Raw genomic sequence first — 21,551 nt, 5'->3', positions numbered from 1 at the left:
AAATGTTAAATCTGATAGCTGAAAACATAAATAGCCTACTGCAGCAACACTTAAGTGCATATTGTATGATGGATGCGCTGGCACTGCTGGAAGACTATGCCAATGGCAGACTTCGGAGGGAAAGAGTATTCAGGGACAGTGAGGATTTCCTAGCCCATGATGATGAGTGGCTAATAAGCCGCTTTAGATTTCCTAGAGCCATGCTCTTGGATCTGTGTGCTGAACTTGGCCCAGCATTACAAAGACCAACAACACGGAACCGCGCCATCCCGGTACCAACCCAAGTACTTTCAGTTTTAGGATTTTTGGCAACCGGGACATATCAGCGGGAAATAGGCGACAGGTAACTAAGTGTACTTTTTTTAATGCAAAACCTTATTGATTTTAACATTCCTATTAATTTGTCATAGGTCTGGGATTTCACAGCCATCCCTAAGCTCATTAATGCCTGCAGTTTTGAAAGGGATTATTCAAATAACTAATCGATACATAAAGTTTCCTTACACTGAATAACGAGTAATCGCGGCAAGTTACCCGCTCAGGCGCTGGCTACTCACCCCATTCTCAAACCCTCAGAGCGCAGAAGAAGTGCGCTTTAATGATACCCGCGCTCAGTAGTTGAGAGAGCCATTGGCCTCCTCAAGTGTAGATGGCGTTGCCTTGATGCTTCGGGTGGTAGACTTTTATATCAACCAAAAAAAGTATGCCAGATCATCATGGTGTGCGCTATTTTACACAACATTGCACTGATGAATGGTATCCCTGTTCCTCCCGACCTACCACAACACCAGCATGAAGAGCCTGACCCACACCCCCCTCCCCAACAAGAAGGACATCATCAGGGAGCAAGGCTCCATCAGGAAGTAATGCGCCATTTGTGAAGAACAACAGTGCAAAGGTTCATTTTTTAATAAGATCTTTTAATGTAGATGCAATGTCACCCAGCACAACCCTTATTTGCTTAAGCTCATCTGCGATTACAGTAATTGCATTAATGGTGTCTCTCTGTGTCTGCAGAACAGCCTCAGTCAGCGCCCGGCCACTTCCTGCCATGCCATAAGTTTGGGACGCACTTGTGCTGGGGACCTCGGGAAACTCCATAGCCCCTGCAGACTCTGCGCTGGGAGTTTCGTCACACTGGTCTGCAAGAATAAGGACTAAACCAATTGTACACTCAAAAAAATAAATTGTTGAATGAACATGATTTATTCGTAGCACCCATTATGCATCTAATCAAATCAAGTAAACTTGCACTGCTTCGAATAAAAATGTAGTTACAAATAACAAGAATGAATCATTTAACATAAGTAAACGTGTTATATTCTTATTAATCAGACATATTTGTATTTTGCAAATCAAACAAGTAGCTAGTTGACTTTTTTCAGTGTATAATGAGTTGCTGCCATGATTTTGTTTTTAAAAAACACAAATTTCCTTGCTCCTTTTAATATGCATGGCCAATGAGGTAATTTGCATTGTCTATAAATGGTTGAATGTGGGCGGATAAAGGGCTGTAAATGATTTTTTTTTTGCATGCACAAATTATCAGGTAGGCTGTGATTTATAAAGTGGAAATTGCGTGCAGGTGTGCTTTTTGGCTTTTGTGCGTACGCACAGTTTTATAAATGAGGCCCCTGGACTGCAGCCTGGCCATTTCAGTACCCAGATCCTTCTTCTAGGTTGTAATTACAACATAAGTTCAGACACAGCTGGATGCATTGCGGTAATAAGAATTTCAGAAGAAAATGCAATAAAATGCATAAATAATTCATTCCTATGTTGAAATTACTCTTTGTGTAAGGAAGCGAACAGTACTGTCTTTATTATGATCTTTTTATATATTATTAAATTGCATGTTTAATATTTAAACAGGTTCATGAGAATATTCAACAGGTTCGTGACAATGACCCGATCTGTGATGTGTAATTATTCGAGTTCAGACATATTGTATTTGTCTCAATGTTTTGTGTGTGTGTGTGTGTGTGTGTGTGTGTGTGTGTGTGTGTGTGTGTGTGTGTGTGTGTGTGTGTGAGAATCAGTGACCAAACTAAACCTGGTTTCTCCCAATGATATGAATGTAATATGTTATTTTTAAATTGTTAAATTAAAGAAAGTGATCAAAGAACAAACCTTGTTTGCTGGTGCTGTCAGTGTGTAGTGTTTATTTTACAAACTGATATCACCATCTATTAACCTGTCAGTATAATGCAGTGTTTTTAGTTATTTTTTTTGTACTGTGTTAAAATAGGTGTTATTTTAAATTTACCATTTTATTTTGTTTCTTTTTTATAGGCTTGATGAAAATGAAAGAAGAAAGGCAAGATCTGAATGAGGTGGAGGGGAAATATCAGGATCAGAAAGATCATGATGTCAATGGAGAAAAATCAGTGAGTTGCAGCTTTAAAAAAAGAGAAGTCAAAAGGCCTTTCAGCTGCTCTCAGTGTGGAAACACTTTCACATGTAACAAAACTCTGAAGAATCACATGTTAATTCATACTGGAATAAAGCCTTTCAGCTGCTCTCAGTGTGGAAAGAGTTTCACATATAACCGTAATCGTATTAGGCACATGTTAATTCATACGGGAAGTAAGCCTTTCAGCTGCTCTCAGTGTGGAAAGAGTTTTATACGGAAAGCACACCTTAAGAGTCATTTGTTAACTCACACTTCAGAAAAGCCTTTCAGCTGCTCTCAGTGTGGAAACACTTTTACACGCAAAAAAAGCCTTGAGAATCACATGTTAATTCATACTGGAAAAAAGCCTTTCTTCTGCTCTCAGTGTGGAAAGGGTTTTATATATAAAGTAAGCCTTAGGAACCACATGATAATTCATACTGGAAAAAAGCCTTTCAGCTGCTCTAAGTGTGTAAAGAGTTTTATACGGGAAGCACACCTTAAGAGTCATTTGTTAACTCACACTTCAGAAAAGCCTTTCAGTTGCTCTCAGTGTGGAAACACTTTTGCACGCAAAGAAAGCCTTGAGAATCACATGTTAAATCATTCTGCAATAAAGCCTTTCAGCTGTTCTGAGTGTGGAAAGAGTTTCATGCGTAACGGTAATCTTAAGAGGCACATTTTAATTCATACTGGAAAAAAAGCCTTTCACCTGCGCTCATACTGAAATACTTTTACACAGAAAGGACAATTTAATACTCATTTTGTAACTCACAGTTTATAAAATCCTTTCTGCTTCTCTCAGTGTGGAAAGTGTTTTACATATAAATCAAACATTAAGAGAGGCACATGTTAATTCATACTGGGTAAAAGTCTTTCACTTGCTCTCAGTTTGGAAAAACTTTTACACAGAAAGGACACTGCAAGGTTCATTTGTTAACTCACTCTTCATAAAAGCCTTAGTAAATGTAAATATCATCAACTGGATCACCTCAAGGATGTGTCCTCTCCCCCTTATTATTTATCTTGTACACAAAGACTGTAAGAAGAGTTATATAAATAGGCATATTATAAAATTTTCAGATAATTCCATAATCGTTATCTCATTGAGTGATGAGGACTCCATGTTTGGCCTTGTGGTTTATGATTTTTTTTGTGGTGTCGGAATGCTTTCTTGAAACATACTGTGAAGGCACAATATGTAATGTGTATTAAAAATAAGCCGTCTAAATGAAACAAGGCCAACGAACAAGCGTGACACACATAGAGCTTGAAAGCTTTTATTATGCCACAGTTGATCACTTCTACTGCTTCCAGTCGTGCGTACGACAGGTAAAGCAGTACTGTTTTATCATACTAGATACGTTTTGAAGTCCCTTTATAATGCTACACGGTGTGGTCGTCACCGGTCTATTAAAATGCATAACATATTAAAGCGTCTTTGGTGTTTCCATGTTTTCTACAAAACAAAACCGGAAATTGAGGGGTTAGGAAGTAATTGGCAGCTGACACAATGACACTATGGCCACTGTCCGTGTAACTAGTTTTGAACATTCTTCGAAACATTTGGGGTAATGTAAGTACACAAGTCAGCAAAATATATAACACTTCTAGTGGTTTTGGGATATTGTAATAAAGTAATCTTACATATTGTGCATTTAGTGTTTCTAAAACTAAGGAGATGACTATTGATTTTAACTCATGGCGGAAATCTATTTAGTATAAGCAAACAAGGATTAAATTAGTATTGAGAGTGTTTAACAGTACAAGTATTTGGGCACTGTGTTGGATAAAACATTTTTATTTTCTCCAAATACTGAGGTTTTGTGTAAGAGGGGGCAGCAAAGATTGTACTGTTTGCGGAAACTAAGGTTTTTTAATGTCAACAAAACATTGATGTGCATGTTCTACAGATCCTATATTGAGTTACTGTTATCTTTTTCACTGTTGTGCTGGTTTAATTCTCTAAAAGTGAAAAACATGAATTGTCTTGATGATTGTAAACCAGGGAAAGTAAAATAACTTTCATTTATCCCCTCAGTTGTAAAGTTTTTAAATTTAAGATAAGAACTTCTTACCTTAAGGAAATGTATTGTGTTTTTTTTGTTTATATGAAATGTTTGATTGCTGAAACCAACTTACCTTTGGGAAATAAATAAAATGATCTGAACTGAACCTGCTCTCAGTGTAGAAAGTGTTTTGTGAAATTTTAAAGATGCCCATTTTCGACAAATTGATATGACTCTTTAGGGTCTTAATAAAAAGTCTATACATACTTTAGTTAAAATGTCTTAATTGTAGTTTAAAACAACACAATTTTTACCCGGTCAAAAACAGCTCTGTTCACTGTGGTTTCAGTGCATGTTCCTTTAAATGCCAATGAGCTGTTTGTGTACAAATGTGTTCTAATACATAATCAGTCCACGCTGAATTGCCATTAAGTTGTGGTTTATGTCGAGTGACTGTGTGCATGCATGTGGAAAAGTAAGTATAGATTATATATATTTTCTGTGATTGAGAAATCGGCCATTCGTTTCAGTTCATAAGAGCTGTTGATTAGCAACATCCTGACTGTATTTATCTTCCTATTTAGTGTATTTCTAAGTATTCCAACATTCTGCTTCAGTAAGAGATGTTTATATATATAGCAAATAGAGGTGTAGTGGTGGGTAAACTAAAAATTCTGGGTGACCACATCATGGTCACGGTAAGGTGGGCCACTGTGTATGTGTATCCTGATGACATCACTATAGGATATCATTTGATATTACTACCAAGGGTATCACTGGTTGTTCCCTCATATATGTCACACAATCACTATTCAATTCATACATTAATCTAAGTTTTTGTTAAAGAGTTGCAAGAAGGAATAATATGGTTGAAATCTATAAAGTTTACTAAATGACAAAACGGAGAGAACATTTTTTAAGAGCGATAGAGAGGGAGGCTTATATCCATGGGTTCCAATGCAATGCACTTGTACATAATGATTAGAGATATGGGATTATTTTCATAGTTGATTAATCTGTTGAATATTTTCTCAATTAATCGGTTAGTTGTTCGGTATATAATATGTCAGAAAAATGTGGATCAGTGTTTCCCCAAAAGCCCAGGAATGGTCCTCAAATGTCTCGTTTTGTCCAAAATGTCTGAATGCTATAGCAAAACAAAAACAACAAATATTAAGGATATATTTATTAAATGTATAAAATACTTTTTTAATGTAGGAAGTGTAGTGTAGCTACAAGTGTGGTCATGCTTCATTCAAATCTGAGGATGATATCTCTAAAATGATGCATTTTATAATTGTAAGACCATATCATGGGAGGTTTGGAGAAGTTTTAGAAAAGGCTGATAAGATGCTTTTCATATATTTTATCAATGACAGACTGAAATGACACAGACCGCTTCATTGCAGAAGGACATCCTTTTGGTCACATGGTTTATGTGATATGATTGACAGCTTTACAAACTAATGATATTGCACTGATGTCATAGCTGACATGAATCAATAAGAGGAGAGTATTCGCTAGCTCTGTTAGCTGTTTGAGTTCTTCAGATCGCATTAATCTGTGCAAAATGAAAAGAAATTTTATTCTGTATGACAAATTATTTTACAAACATGTCATAAAATTATTATTTCTCCAAATGTGCGCACCATTGGACTATATAGCCCTGGTGGATCATGGATATTGTATGTAACATTATATGAATACAAATAAACCGGAGATGAGATGAATGGCTGCTGTATGAGTGATGATTTCTATTAAAAATAACAAAAGTTATTTAAGTTATTTTAAGTCAGTGGCATGAATCTACCGTGAACCAAATTAACCTCAAAAACATGAAGTTTAACTGTTTTCCGAGCTCACTCACTTGTAGCCAAGGCCATTTGCTGGCATCAGGAGGTGGGCTGCTGTCTTGACGGCGCTTAAAACATTGTCGGATATCCATTTTTGAATCTTGATGCAGTCTGTCACGTGTCGTTCATGTACGATTTGTTCATTTTGAACAAATCTTTAATATGACTCAGGATTACAGAGTTGTCTCAGAGAGTGATTCGTTCATTTTGTTTTGACTGCACATGCGCATTACGCAACATATGGGTTCTGAATCAACAGATGAGGTCTGAGTCTTTTATTCTTCCTGTCAGTCCCATAGAGACGGAAAGAGAAAAGATTAGTTAATTTTGCTGAACAAGACTCAAAGATCCGAGTCAGTAAAAGGATCCAAACTTCCCACTACTACTGGCAACACTGCAAGCAATTGGTCAACACCGATAGCTGCAGCTTAATATGAAAAACTTCATCTTAGGTTTAACAACAAACAAGAAAACACTACTTCCGAATTTTGGGAGGTGCGTAAATGGCATTTACCTGGATCAGGCTATGTGAAGAGAGCAGTACCAACTGCACATCTGGATCAAGCCGGAGTAGAGAAAGCTCCACTCACACCAGAGTATGTATCGAGATCATCATCTCCAAAGAGCTAGCACTCATATGCACTCATATGCAGGTGATCTACTACTTCATGATGAATGGTGAGACAGATAAACAATCAGAGAATAATGAGCTTCACCTCCAAGCCCAACAGCTATCCGACATTAAGTCTATGTGGACCGAGATGAAGAGAGACAGTGATGAGCTACATAGCCACAACCCTACCTGAGATCCTGTCTGCACTATTAGCCCTCAAGGAATGCTGCATTAAAGCAGGAGATCTAGCAGAATACCACAGGAATAGAGACCGACACTCAGCCAGTATTCATCAGTTACCCAGAAGGAGCCTTCAGCATGTTCTGGTGATGTTTTCCAGCACATATCTGTCCACTGTAAGCAGCTGACAAGACAGATGAGGGACTTCACACTTTCACCCAGGTTAGAAAAGACACATGCTAGTTAGAGCTATCGTGCTACCCCGCAGTGGTCTTCACAGACTGCTGAAGCTGTTCATTACTCTGACGACAACCCTCAATTCATAAACAGGCATTATCTAGACAAGAGAGAGTTACACCTACCAAAGCTACCTGAGATTATACCTAGAGCTAAAATGGTACACATGCAAGGAAAGATTTACCGGGGACCAGCACCTACCATACCTAACATCAGCAGACCCGAAACAGTTTTTGAGACTTTGGATGGCACTTGAGAAACTTCTCCCAGCAGTTGCAACTGAACACTTCAAATATCTGTTACTTGGTAGAATATTCTTACTGTAATTCTGTGAGACCCTACACAGACACCATGCAAGCTCTGTTAACAATGTATGGTCACAACTACAAGCTTGTTCTTCTGAATATCGCTGAAGTTCTGGAAGGTCCCGACATCAGATCAGGAGCCATTTGACCTCCTTGTCCATTCATTAGTGAGTATGCTAGAACAGCTGGGGTCAGGAGAGGCAGCTGAATTGGAATGTGGTTCGCATGTGTCCAGGCTACATGGCAAACTTCCACACAAGCTTAGGACCAGTTTCAAGAGGTATGTTCACCCATCAAGAATAACAGTTCCTGCTCTTCTTGACTTTGCAGATTGGTTGGAGTACAAGCTCCAAGTTCAGGATGATACTTCTAGAAAAGTAACTTATGCTCCTGACCCACCAACCAAGAGGAGAGATGGACGTTATGACTCCAAGTCCCAAGTAAATCCACAAGCATCCTTACCTTGTGGTGTGAATGGGAGAAGTGATGAGTGGACTAGATGAGATATCTCTGCACAGATGTAACTTCAGCTCAAAGATGATTCACCCATCTTGTAGGCATGAGATTCACATCTTCTGTGATGCATCAGAACAGGCATATGGTTCAGTGGCTTAACTGTGAGAGAATAAAAATCTAAAGACTACTCGGCAGATGATATAACTCGAGGCAGTTTGTATAATAGGGAGGTTTCTACAATAGGGAGCCGGTGGAGTAGTGCTGGAAATTATGATTCTTTCAAGAGATTTGTTCATTTTCAGTCCGTTCACCAAAATGATTCGTTCACTGATTCGTTCAGTGACCATTTCTTCATATTACACGAAGAACGTTTCGTTCACCTAAAAGATTTGTTCAAAAAGAAAGATTCGTTCACGAACAACACATCACTACGGTGGAATCAGGGTCAACCATTACTCAAGCTGCCACCAGATAGCTGGCCTGAATAACCTCCCTAATCTTTTGGAGAGCAAAGTAGTGAATTAAGATGATCTGCATTCTGTATGTCAGTGGATAATCACAACCTTACCAAAGCCAGAGCAATACAACTCTCTGTCAGCCGTCTTTGATGCCTGTGGGCAGGAGCTTCATGGGGCAGCCTACACCTCATTTGCCGATACCCAACGAGAAGTTCAATGTAAAATCCTCTGTTAAGCCCAACCTGAGCCCTTTCCTGCTGAGTTGAGTCTCCTGAGGTTAGGAAAACCAGTGTCAGGTGGAAGCAGATTGGCCTCACTCTCCCCTGATACACAGCCCTAGTATTGACCCAGACTTGTTCTTAATGGCCCTGAAACGATTCATCACACACCGAGGGAAACCATATGAGTTGCTCTGTGACCTGGGCACTAACTTTAAAGGGGAGGGACGTGAACTTAGTGAGTCCTTTTCTGCCATGCAGAATGAGCTAATAAGTCACTTCGCTGGCCAAGAAATCAAATTAGTTTACAACTCACCAGATGCACTTCACTTCGGGGGTTGCTGGGAGAGGGAAATCCACTCACTTAAAGCAGCCCTCAAAGTGACTATAGGGGCCCAGACTGTCACAGAGGAAGTACTAAGAACAGTCTTGGATGAAGTTGAAGGGGTCCTCAACTCGAAGCCACTCGGGTATACTTCCTCGAATGTAGCCGATCTTGACCCAGTCATCCCGTTCTGCTTCCTGATTGTATGTCAAGATGCATCCTTACCCCAGGTAGTTTACCAAGTTTCTGAGATCCTGAGTCGCAGACGCCGTTACCATGGTCTACTGCTTTCAGATAATTTCTGGAGGGACTTCCTGAAGTATTAACTACCCAGCCCCCAAGTCCGGTAGAAATGGAAGACTGACAAGAGGACACTGGAGATTGGTGATATGGTCATGATTGTCGATCCACAACTTCCTCAAGCCCTCTGGCCAGTGGGTAAGGTCACCCAGGTTTTCCCAGGTGTGGATGGAAAAGTACGGGCAGCCAACATCGAAGTTAAAGGTAGGGCTTAGTTGTGGCTCGATTCATTCTGCTTCCAGCTCTACCTGAGGATGATTGATGTTAGGATGCCAACCTTTGCCAGATGAACGAATTCAGTCCCTGAATTCGGGTGCGGCTGTACAAAAGACCTGGATTTTCTTGAATGTCCAGGATAATCCCAGCCAATCAGAGTGCTCGATGCTACCACATCATCCCGTGCTTCTGAAGAAGTGAAGAGCAGCTGCATCACTCGTGCGAGAGTGGAATTTCTGCCATTTTCAGACTTCTAATACTTATCAATCCACGCTGAATTGCCATTAAATTTTGTTTATATTGAGTTACTCTGTGCATGCATGTGGAAAAGTGAGTATAGATATATATATATATATTGCACATCACATTATTGCTGTATGTACGGCTATTTGGACACAATTATTATCATGCGATGATCAGCTGTTTGTCCCATGATTGTATTCATTTATGCGTGGTTAAGCTGCATTCACATAGTAATAGCACCCTCTTCTGGACATTAAAAAAATTAACACTCAGACTAGGGCTTGACGATTATGGCTAAATTCAAAACCTCGATTAATTGAACATTTTACCTCGATTACGATTAATGAACGATTGTTTCTGTTTTTGTTTTTTTTTTGCCTTCATAGTTCAATGGCAAGGTTTGTACTGTAAGCAGGGCCGTAGCTGGGGTTAGAAGGACCCCTGTGCAGGTTGTAGCAGTGGGCCCTGTTTGAAAGTGTCTAATTTGTATGTTCGTTCTGTTTATTTGTTTGTGCTATTTACACAGTGTTTAAGTTTTTTCAAGTTTGTAAGTGTCCAGGTATAGTAACCGAATAATTAAATGTAAAATAGCACTGTAAAAATTAAACATACAGTCAAACCAAAATTTATTCAGACACCTTCAACATTTCTCACATTATCAGTTTATTTGCTATAGTTCAGAAAATGGTAATAAAATATGACAAGAACTCAGAGTTAAACTGCCAGAACAAATTCATCTTGATAATTTCAGAAAACTTTGATTGTAATCCATTACATATTTTTCTAACAAACAAAACTCCATACAACAGTCAATACTTTGTTGGACAATTACCAAGCAATAATTAATTGTGTTCAGTGTGAAAAGGTTGCCTTAGCAATTCCGCAAAGGAGAGCTCAGTTCAAGTGTTACCGTCTGTGAGACGCGGCTCTCTCTCACGTGCGCCCCGAGCACAGCGCGAGTAACCAGCTGCTCAGTTAAGCTTTTCCGCGTCTTGTGTTTGAATGCTTTGAAGACTTTTGAATGGTTACATTTGCAAGTGGCCAGGCTTAATAACACGTGTAAATGATACGCTTTCATGACGACACGCAGCAGCATTCTGTCAACTGTCCTGAACGTCTTTTTAGACTGGCCTCAGCCAGACCGTTGAGATCAACTAGTAAAAGTGCGATCTGACATCATGGCTCACTATCAGCAGTTATTTTATCTATGTTCTTAACATTTCTTATAGATTATTGCTCGGTGTAAGAGATAAATAAAGATCAAATAAAAGATAAATTAGCACAGTACCAGTACGAGTGATTGCGTGTGTGAATTGGTCATACCGTATATATTATTGTGAAGCTGTGGTTTGTAAATAGCCTTCAAAAGTAGAAAAATATGCTATAATAAGTTTTGAGATTCTAAGCTACCTTAGTAATAAATCACAGGACAGCGCTGACAACTAGTTTGTGCGTTCCTCTGTGCACGTGATCTTCACAGCTGTTTATATGAGTGTTCGTGCCACAATGCAGCTGCGCGAACATGGGAGCTCGATATAATAATATACATCCGATCGTCTAATTGCTTTAATGTCCAAACCATATAACAAATACAACTGACAAAGTTAAGTGAAGACGCAAGGCTCACCGCTCGTGCGCCATCACTATGTGTTGAACTGGTGTTCACCTCCGTGTTTTGCTTTGCCACTGACTGGACGAGGTAGAGTCATGTGGCTACACACGCGGTAGTATGTTTTTTAGGGGGAAGTATTAACAGAATTAAAAAAATGAAATAACCGACATGGGAAAATTAAGTTGGTTAGAGGCTCTGAATTTCGATTTCGATTACTTTTCGATTAATCATCCAGCCCTAACTCAGACCTGTTCAGAATACTTCATTAATGTCATTACTATGTTCATTTCAGAGTCAGAATCCGTTAGAGAGTCAATGTAGGTAAAAAAGCAGCTCGTATACTGTCTGCTTGAGAGTGAAGCGTGCAGTGTCAGCTCTCGAGGGAGTTCATGGCTGTGATGCTAGTGTTTTGCTTCACTCTCAAAAGGCTCTCTTTGAAGAGGGAGCCTTCACTGGCGTTTCTCGCAGTGCCAGACCCGCTTTCGCCGAGGCGGAGCGGTGGTTGTCTTCGCAGGTTTCGCTTTCGGATCCTTTGGAAGGAATGTAGATGGGCAAGTCATTATCTTCTTCCTTAAGCACCAGATCCGGTCCCCGCTCTCGGGGGTTTGGAAACCCACGTTTGCTGTGCTTTCTCCCAATGAGATGGCGTGACGCGCTGAATGTCTGTCTCTAAAGAGATTGATGTGGAAGGAGTCGATGAGCTCGCCAGTTACACAAGCAACTTTTGTCACTTTTGTACTCCACAGACGCTAGAGTCAGAGTGGCACTCCCAGGCCAAAGTCTTCTAGTGGAAAGTGGTTCTGCGGACCGTCGTTTTCGCTGGATAGCCTTCATCATAACGTCCTGACGACTAAGGCCTAGGGCGTTTTGAGGGCCAGCTCCCTTTGGGGAAGAGCGGTGTATAATGCATTACACGGTGCCCGTCTCTCCTCAGTGCCCTCAGGAGATCGATCTGCCAACCCTGCCGGTGTTCCATGGCACATCGGTCTCCGGCGAGTGCTTCTCTCTAACTGCTCAGAGCGCTAACTGCTCTGATGACACTAGAGATCAGTCTTGAGAGGCTGATTCCCTTAGTAGACTATTTGGCAGCTTGAAAACTACTGCCAAATGTGTCTCAGTGGGTCCTGCACACTGTATTGAGAGGCCACAGAATCCAGTTCTGGGCGGCCCCAAGCAGGCTCTGGTAATGGAACAGAAGTTCCTGAGGACAGAAGCCATCAAGGTGGTCCCACCTTGGGTTGCTGAGTCCGGGTCCTACAGCTGGTACTTCACTGTTCCAAGGAAGGATGAGGTGTTGTTTCCTGTTTTAGATCTGTGCTTTTTGAACCACTCAGTCAGGGGACTGAAGTTCAGCATGCTTGCACAGGCCAAGTCTGAGGACTGGTGTGTCACGATCAAAAAAGATGCACTTATCTCCATCCTTCATCGGAAGTTCCTGAGTTTTGCTTTGGGGGGCAAAGCCTTCCAATACGGATCTTCCACTGGCCTTGCACTCTCACCCCACACTTTCACGACTCAACCACATTGAAGATTGGTTGTTTGCTCAATCAGAGCAGATGACTGTTCGGCATCAAGGTGTCATTCTCGCTCACATGAAAGAGCTGGGTTTAAGATGGCAAGAAAAGTGTGCTTTCTCCAGTACAGAGAACTCCTTATCTGGGCTTGGTGAGGGATTCGACCACGATGCAGGCACGTATGTCAGCTGCTCGGATCGAGTCGATCCTCACTGCAGTCGCGAGAGTGAGAAGAGGCCGGTCACTCACTGTCAAGCAGTCTCGGAGATTGCTGGGTCTGATGGCAGCTGCGTCCAACATGAATACTTGTAGCCTGCTCCTACAGTGGTGGCTCAAGAATAAGGGTTTTCCCTGAGGGAAATCCACTTTGCATACTAAAGGTCATGCGGTAATGCCTAAGTGCCTTAGACATGTGGAGAAAACCTTGGTTCTTGTCTCAGGGTGGGTGAGCCCCCGCCTGGAGCTTACAGGCTGCAGGTGTGGTCTCTGAGGAGGCACAACTCTTAGTTTCCAGTCTCTCAACCAAGATTGTTGAGACCGTTCTCCAATCCAGAGCTCCCTCAATGAGGAAACTGTATGCCCTGAAGTGGAAGCTACTCACTTCTTGGTGCGGAGACCACCAGCTCGACCCAGTTAACTGCCCGGTTGGTACAGGGGTGGAGTTCTTGCAGGCTCTCCGCAGGGTTGACCCACTCCACCTTGAAGGTCTACATGGCGGCCATGGCAGCCTACCGCGCCCCTCTCAGTGGCCAGTCAGTGGGCAGAAACCCTCTGGTTACATGTTTCCTCTATGGTGCGCTGAGGCTGAGGCCTCCGGCCAGAAGAAGCTTATGTTAAGCGATGATCAGGATGCTATCCTAAGCCTCGAGTTCTCTGATTTGAAAGTCTGGCAGCGTGGGGATTCTCGTTCCCCAAAGCGTCATCGACGCAGCTCGAGTTCTTGAAGAGGAACGTCTAAGGTTACGTATGTAACCCTGGTTCCTCGAAGGAATGAGACGTTGCATCTCAGTGCCACACTTCCGGCATCTCTAGCAGCCACTTGCTTCATCCTTAAGGGCTGACTGCCGGCTTCGCCGCTAGAGCTTTTATGCTTCCTGGTCTCTGACATCACCCGCCTATGACGTCACGCCCATCCATTGGATTACACACGTTATTCAGAGACGTCACGCTGGATGCATTCACCAAAGCAGCGTCTCGTTCCTTCGAGGAACCAGGGTTACATACGTAACCTTAGACGTTCTCCAGTAAACTAAAGGGAACCTTGACATTGCTCGGTGCCTCTTGAATTAAGAGTTGTCTTATTCAGTCCTAACCAACCTCCTGCTGTATTTCACACCCATCCAAATATTGCACTTCTGAACTCCCTATATTTCAATGTTCATCCCACCTTTTACTTCAGTGGGGCGACAAGCCACAGACTGTAAACTTTAGCCACATTTAGCTGTAGAACTTGTTAACTAGCACATTTTTTGGAAAGGCAATTTGCAGAGATTCATAAAAAAACCTTATACTTGCTTCTTCTGTTGGTAAAGCTGGATCACACATGAATTTCATGAACATAGACCCATTTAGGTAGATTGGGGGCACATTCCCTTCAAAAACAAAATCAAGCCACTGCGTCTTCAGCAGCTCAAATGTCAGTAGTAAAGTCAGTAGTGACAGCTGCTGTGTTCATTTTGGCTCTCAATGAAAGCGGTCGCATTTTCTCTCCCTCTCCTCTCCCTTACCTTCCCTGCTTTGCTCCTCTCGTCTCGTCTATTGTCTTATACTTTGAGAGACTCTCTCCACACCGCTCTAAAAAATCATGGATTTGATCAACTGGTCTATCAACACAATTGACACCATCTTCTCGATGAGAAGCTTGCATTTGGGGGAACCTGACTGCCCTGCCGGAATGTTCGCAGCTGACTACACGATGTACAGAGATGGGAGAGATGGCGGGTCGTGTGTCTGGAGGACATTAAAGATATCTACCTATTCGGAACCATAACAGGTCTTCTGCTGATTGTCCTGCCTCTAGCCACACGCTGATTGTAGTTGAGGGGAGCTGTAGCCTAATGGCTAATGTTTTTTTGATTTGATGATAACCATTGCTGTAGCTAAAGTTAGCATACCAGCACAGGGTTGTATCAGCTCTGTGTAATTTAAATTCTAAAAGTCGACTCTAGATGCTTAGTAACTACTACTTAGTTTGTAACTACATCAGCTACTAAAATTAGTTACACCACGATTACTTGGGGCATAACTTCAAGTCACAAATAAGGCCATCAATGAATGGTCAAAGATAGAAGTCCATCATCATTAGCGTTCTGGCTGGCATAAGCCAACTGGCACATCTTAGGCACATCGTAGTAAGCTAGATCGATATTGAAATGCCATATCAATAAATATGGTCTCTAATGGATTACAGATGTGCAAAACAACATGCAGTGAATAAAAACAGCAGTTTTAGGATTAGTGAGTACGTTATAATTCTATGACATTTTATGATTTACACAGACCCTAGTTGTTACTCAGAGTAATATTGTAAATGATCTCCGTGGTGCAACATTTTATTTTAGTGAAGCATAAATCTGAACTTAGTAATAATTTACATTGTAATTAAACTACCTTTGAACCAACACACAGTTGGTGCAACAGGCTGCGGAATGACATCTCAAGCTATTGCTTTGTTGTGATTCAGTTTCTGCTTCAGATACTATACCATAATGTCTGAAAAACTTTTGAAACTGTGTTTTGTGAAAATGATAAAATAAATAAATGCAGCGATAATACCGATGATGCCTTCCTTTTTTTTGACAGACTGACAGTTGCCGTGGTTTCTATGTCAACAAAATGGCCGCCGTAAACATTAGCCGTGTTTCCACTATCGAGCTAAGACCGGGCGTGCTAGTGCGTGCCAGGGCCAATCGCGTTTCCACTGTCACTTCCGGGGCTTGATCGTGCCTTGCCGGGGCTTCCTCGGGGCCAACGGCCAGGGTTTTTTGGCCCGACGAAATCCTTGGGCCAAAGCGGGCCAGCTGGGGCTAGAGGAGGGGCTATGAACAAAGGTGGAGTTTCTCCGTGTCTGGAGAGTGTCAGCGCAGATCATTTCAAAAAGATAACAGCTTTAACACCAGCATTAAAGACGTTTTAAAATAAGTTGAGCTCAAAACTCACTCTTAGTTAGCAGCAAGTGTTTGTAATAACTTGATCCAATGTGGATTATAATCACTAAACAAGGCAGGAATATTTATAAGCGATGTAAAAGACTATGCACGCTAAACATTAACGTTACCATAGTAAACATGCTAAATATGACCGCTTGGAGAAATCAGATGTCAGCTTCTTATTCTCTATCACAATTGTGTATTTATTAAGTAACATTATATCTGTCGTCTCGTTTCGTGAGTTTAGCTCCACGTTGCATATCATCAAAATATAATAATGATTTTTGTTCGGGAGCTTTAATAAAAATAGAGAGTCTGCGCTGCGGATCATTTCAGAAAGATAACAGCTTTAACACCAGCATTAAACACTTTTTTAAATAAGTCGAGCTCAAAACTCACTTTCAGTCAGCAGCGAGTGTTTGAAATAACTTGATCCAATGTGGATTATAATCACTAAACAATGCAGAAATATTTATATTTATATTCTCTATCACAATTGTGTATTTATTAAGTAACTTATATTATCTGTCACAAGCCTCATCTCGAGAGTTTATCTCACCTATCATAAAATAATATAGCCTAATAATGTTTTTTGTTCGGGAGCTTTTATAAAAATAGGAATATTATCATTCATGAAAAAAAAACACATGTACAACATGGGCACTATTTTCTCTAATACATTAGAAGCTGTTGCCACCATCAAATTGAAAAAAGTTACTGTTACCACTGTGCCATGGTAACAGTAACACTCACTCTCTCAAGAAAGAAACTCGTAGACTTGAACGCAAATGGAGAAAAACTAACTTGGAAGTTTTTAGAATTGCGTTGAAAAACAGTATGTCCAGCTATAGACAGGCTCTAAAAACTGCTAGGGCAGAGCATATCCACAAACTCATAGAAAATAACCATAACAATCCAAGGTTTTTATTTAGCACATGGCTAAATTAACAAATTACCAGATGCCACCTGATTCAAATATTCCATCAACATTTAACAGTAATGACTTTCTTCACTGATAAAATAGATAACATTAGAAATACAAAAGCGAATGAAGATTCTACAGCGTCTAATACTTCAGGTTCATCCATCAAACCCAAAGATAAACTGCAGTGCTTTACACCTATTGGACAGGAAGAGCTAAATAAACTTATCACTGTATCTAAACCAACATCATGTTTATTAGATCCATTTACTTGATCTTAGTGCTGCGTTCGACACCATAGATCATGACATACTCATAGATCGATTACAAAACTATACAGGTATTCAAGGGAAGGCTCAAAGATGGTTTAGATCCTACCTGTCCAATTGCTACCATTTTGTTTATTTAAATGGGCAGTCATCTCATTTATCACCAGTAAAATATGGAGTGCCACAAGGATCCGTCCTAGGTCCCCTTCTATTTTCAATATACATGTTGCCCCTTGGTAATATTATTAGAAAATACGGAACTAGCTTCCACTGTTATGCTGACGATACTCAGCTATGTATCTCAACGAGACCAGATTAAACTTCTAAATTATCTAAGCTAACAGAGTGTGTTAAAAATGTAAAAGACCAATAATTTTCTCCTATTAAATTCGGATAAGACAGAGATATTAATTATTGGACCAAAAAACTGTACACGGAATCTTGTAGATTACAATTTGCAACTAGACGGATGTACCGTTACTTCTTCTACAGTCAAAAATCTGGGTGTTATATCAGACAGCAAATTGTCTTTTGAAAATCATATTTCCAATGTTACAAAAACTGCATTCTTCCATCTTAGTAACATTGCCAAGCTACGAAACATGTTATCTGTTTCTGATGCAGAAAAGCTAGTTCATGCATTCATGACCTCTAGACTGGACTATTGTAATGCACTTCTAGGTGGTTGTCCTGCTTCTTCAATAAACAAGCTACAGGTAGTCCAAAATGCAGCAGCTAGAGTCCTTACGAGGTCAAGAAAATATGATCATATTACCCCAATTTTACAGTCTCTGCACTGGCTACCTATTAAGTTCCGTATCAGTTACAAATTATCATTACTTACCTATAAGGCCCTAAATGGTTTAGCTCCTGCGTACCTAACTAGCCTTCTACCACGTTACAATCCATCATGCTCACTAAGGTCACAAAACGCTGGACTTTTGGTAGTTCCTAGGATAGGAAGGAGGTAGAGCTTTTTCACATTTGGCTCCCAAATTCTGGAATAGCCTTCCTGATAATGTTCGGGGTTCAGACACACTCTCTGTTTAAATCTAGATTAAAAATCTCTTTCGCCAAGCATTCTGTGGCGAGTGGGGCGGGGCCGAGAGGCGTGGGAACGAGGAGTGAGGCCAGGTGTAGTGATTGGAGATGAGCTACACCTGCGCCCCACCGCCAGTATCGAGTCCCACGTAGGAGATGGAAGGATATAAAACTGGAGTGACGACCGTGAAGGATGAGAGAGGACCAGGCCTGGGACATTATTTTATGTTTTGGCTTTTATTTGTGCGCGTCAGTCGCCGTGAGGGGCTGACGCGCCGTTTTGTATTTATTTTTGATTATTAAAATGATTTTTGATTGTGCGCCGGTTCCCGCCTCCTTCTTCCCGATGATTACGAAGTTAATATCGTTACACATTCGAATAATGTATCTCTTAAATTGTAAGTGTAGTTGCATCTGATCACATGTGCATTCTTATTATTTAGCTTGGGATAAACTAATTAATTTTACTTTGTTGGAACAGCAACTATGCTAATGATGTCTCTATTTGTTTCTATGTTTTGGGATTTACATCCCGTGGTAACTAGGATTTACACAAGCTCCAGTCTGGATCCAGAACACCTGAGAAGAGATGATGCCAACCCTCTCAGAGGACCCCAGATGATGCAAACCCTGAATCAAAAACAGAACTAACAAATATTGCTACAGGTGTGACTGCATCATATAATAATTGCTGTTAATAATGTTTATCATCTGGCTGACTAAGTCTTGTATTAATTTTTCTGAAAAATCCTGTCATACACGTATAAACTGACATTCACCACTTATAAGCTACTACTAAATATTGTAGAAACGTAATTTTCTGGTAAAAAAAAAGTTCACAGCTTAAGTCATTTGTGGATTAATGCTTATTGGAGACGTGAACCGTTTCAAACGATTCAGTTCGATTCGGTGAACTGGTTCAAGAAGAACCGGTTAAATCAGATTATTCGTTCGCGATCCAGATATCACTACACTTGAATGCGCTCACAGCAGACACGGAAGAGAAGACAATGCCGAATGAAGTCATAGTTTTTGCTATTTTTGGATCAAAATGTATTTCGATGCTTCAACAAATTCTAACTGACCCTCTGATGTCACATGGACTACTTTGATGATGTTTTTCTTACCTTTGGGACATGGAGAGTATATATCGTACACACAATTTAAATGGAGGGACCGAGAGCTCTCTATCTAAATCTAAAATATCTTAAACTGTGTTCCGAAGATAAACGGAGGTCTCACTGGTTTGGAAAGACATGAGGGTGAGTCATTAATGACATAATTTTGATTATTGGGTGAACTAACCCTTTCAAGAGCTGCAGATTATAAAGCCGTTAAACAGTAATCCGGACAAAGGTAAATAGCGCTCCACCTAGCTGGTAGTTTAGTATCTGTTAGTGCTAACAACCATTCACACATGTACTTTTAACTATGTTTTTGAAAAGTGTAGTTAGTAGCTGTCAACGCTCCCATTTTTTTTTCCGGGATTCTCACGTTTTTGAGCTCTTTTCCCGCTGTCTTCCCATTTTAGTATTTTCTGTAAAATATCCTGTTAGCCCTTCCATCGGACCTGTCAGTCTCTGTATTGTTGTCCTGTTGCTGCTCCTTGCCCTTCCAGCGAACAGATGTTTTCAAAGCATCCTTTTGCTTACTTAAAAGCAACCTTAGCGTGATGTTGGGCTTTTTAAAATAGCATGATTTCACGCCAATCTGTAAGCAAAGTCATGTTAGACCTAGCTTCACAACTCACTTATTTAATGCAGCAGTTTTGTAATAACGTTACGAATTTTTGCTGTCAGCAGAGGGATAGCAACAGAAAGATGAATGTTGAAATTGTTCCTGTATTTTGGATGAGTAACCCTGGAAATTTCCCTTATTTATAATGTTCAATGTTGACTTAAGCTATATAAATTAATATTCAGATGTTTTGGTCTCGTGGTCGAGCTTCCATGCAGGAAAGCGGTGGAAAGTTCCACGTGGCATCCTGGGATTGAAAAGTATCCATCAATGAACCCTTCAGAATCTTGGCTGAAGCAGTAGGACATCCAGGGATTTCTCGTACTGAGATTTCGAAAGTACTTCCTTCTTCACATACTTTTTCCCCCTAATATATAGTAGGTGAGTAGGCATATTAGAACGCAAACTAAGTATATGTACAACTGAATCTCGTGAGAATTATTGCAATTTTCCTTATATGGAATTTTCTATATATGGTAGGGAATTATGCAATTACGGACGCAGCCTCTGGCTCAGCGCCAACGAACACAGATCTGAATTTAGCAGTTGATGCTAGACACGATGAACTCTAATCACACCCGTGTGACTATTATTAGTTATATTATATGAAGAAAATCAGATCTATATGATGTAATGAATAAAACTTTGATTTTGATTACCCAAGTTTAATGGTGTGGTTCTCTTTCAAACTATGGATGATATAACTCAATTAATAAATATTTCGCTGTGCGCTAGAATTTGTCATTCTATCATGCTGTGTAGTGAATTATCATTGCTAATTTTTGTCTATAAGCTATATTAGTAATTTAGCAGCTAGTAAACGACAGCGCAAAAGAAAAAAAGTTATTTAAAATAAGCCAGAATTAGACAAGAAGTACATTTTAAGTAGGCCGAATATTTATTTATTTATTCATTCATTCAGCAACGGATTCGCCCCAAATGACGTCCTGTTTTGCCAAGCGTGTACGTCTGCAGACTGCAAGACGGGGCGTAACTTGAAGTGGGAGTAACTTGAAGTTGTCCAAATCACACAGAACCACGCGAGATCTCAAAACGATAAGTTGTTGGCAATATGGCGGCTTTAATTAGGGCACAGAGTAGAATATTGATTACGTTTTAAGGGAGGCAGGGGTTTTAGGCATGTTTTTAATGCATGATGTGTGTGTAGATATTAATGTTAGGGGAAAATGTGAGAGATGTGTACGTTTTAGTAGGAAAACATATTATCTGACCAACACTCCGGAACAGAAGAGGGCGGTAATGCACTAATAAGCTGGATGCCAACCGCCCTTAATTTGGAAAGAAGACGAATATGACAGCTTGCTGTGAAAGATAACGGTGAGAATATTTTTTTTTTCTTCCTGAAATAATTATTTAAATTGAAGTATATAAGTCATTTTCATACAGTGGTATTGTTTTTGAAGTTAATCATTTATTAAAACTAAGGCGTAACGTAAGCAACCTATAAACAAAAGGTCTAAACTCTGTCTGTGACCTACATA

At 40.4% G+C, this 21,551-nt stretch overlaps 1 protein-coding gene across 3 annotated transcripts in view; it reads left to right on the top strand.

Annotated features, from left to right (window-relative positions):
* The window catches only part of LOC127935805 (oocyte zinc finger protein XlCOF6.1), a 33,487-nt gene extending 14,003 nt beyond the window's left edge, over positions 1-19,484 (top strand). The window contains exons 2-3 of one of the 3 annotated variants that reach the window (XM_052533992.1): positions 2,293-2,387; positions 18,858-19,484. In XM_052533992.1, the coding sequence (XP_052389952.1) occupies positions 2,293-2,387; positions 18,858-18,905 (143 nt within the window). In that variant the 3' untranslated portion in view covers positions 18,906-19,484. Of the gene's footprint in view, positions 1-1,017; positions 1,145-2,292; positions 4,590-18,857 lie in introns of those variants that run through there. The other 2 variants (XM_052533991.1, XM_052533993.1) reach the window with 2 other exon arrangements.
* Positions 19,485-21,551: the final 2,067 nt, after the last annotated feature.

This window comes from Carassius gibelio, chromosome A19, assembly GCF_023724105.1.
Source record: "Carassius gibelio isolate Cgi1373 ecotype wild population from Czech Republic chromosome A19, carGib1.2-hapl.c, whole genome shotgun sequence".
Classification (NCBI taxonomy): domain Eukaryota; kingdom Metazoa; phylum Chordata; class Actinopteri; order Cypriniformes; family Cyprinidae; genus Carassius; species Carassius gibelio.
Note: the sequence above shows the minus strand (reverse complement) of the source record. Positions and strands in the feature narration are given on the sequence as shown.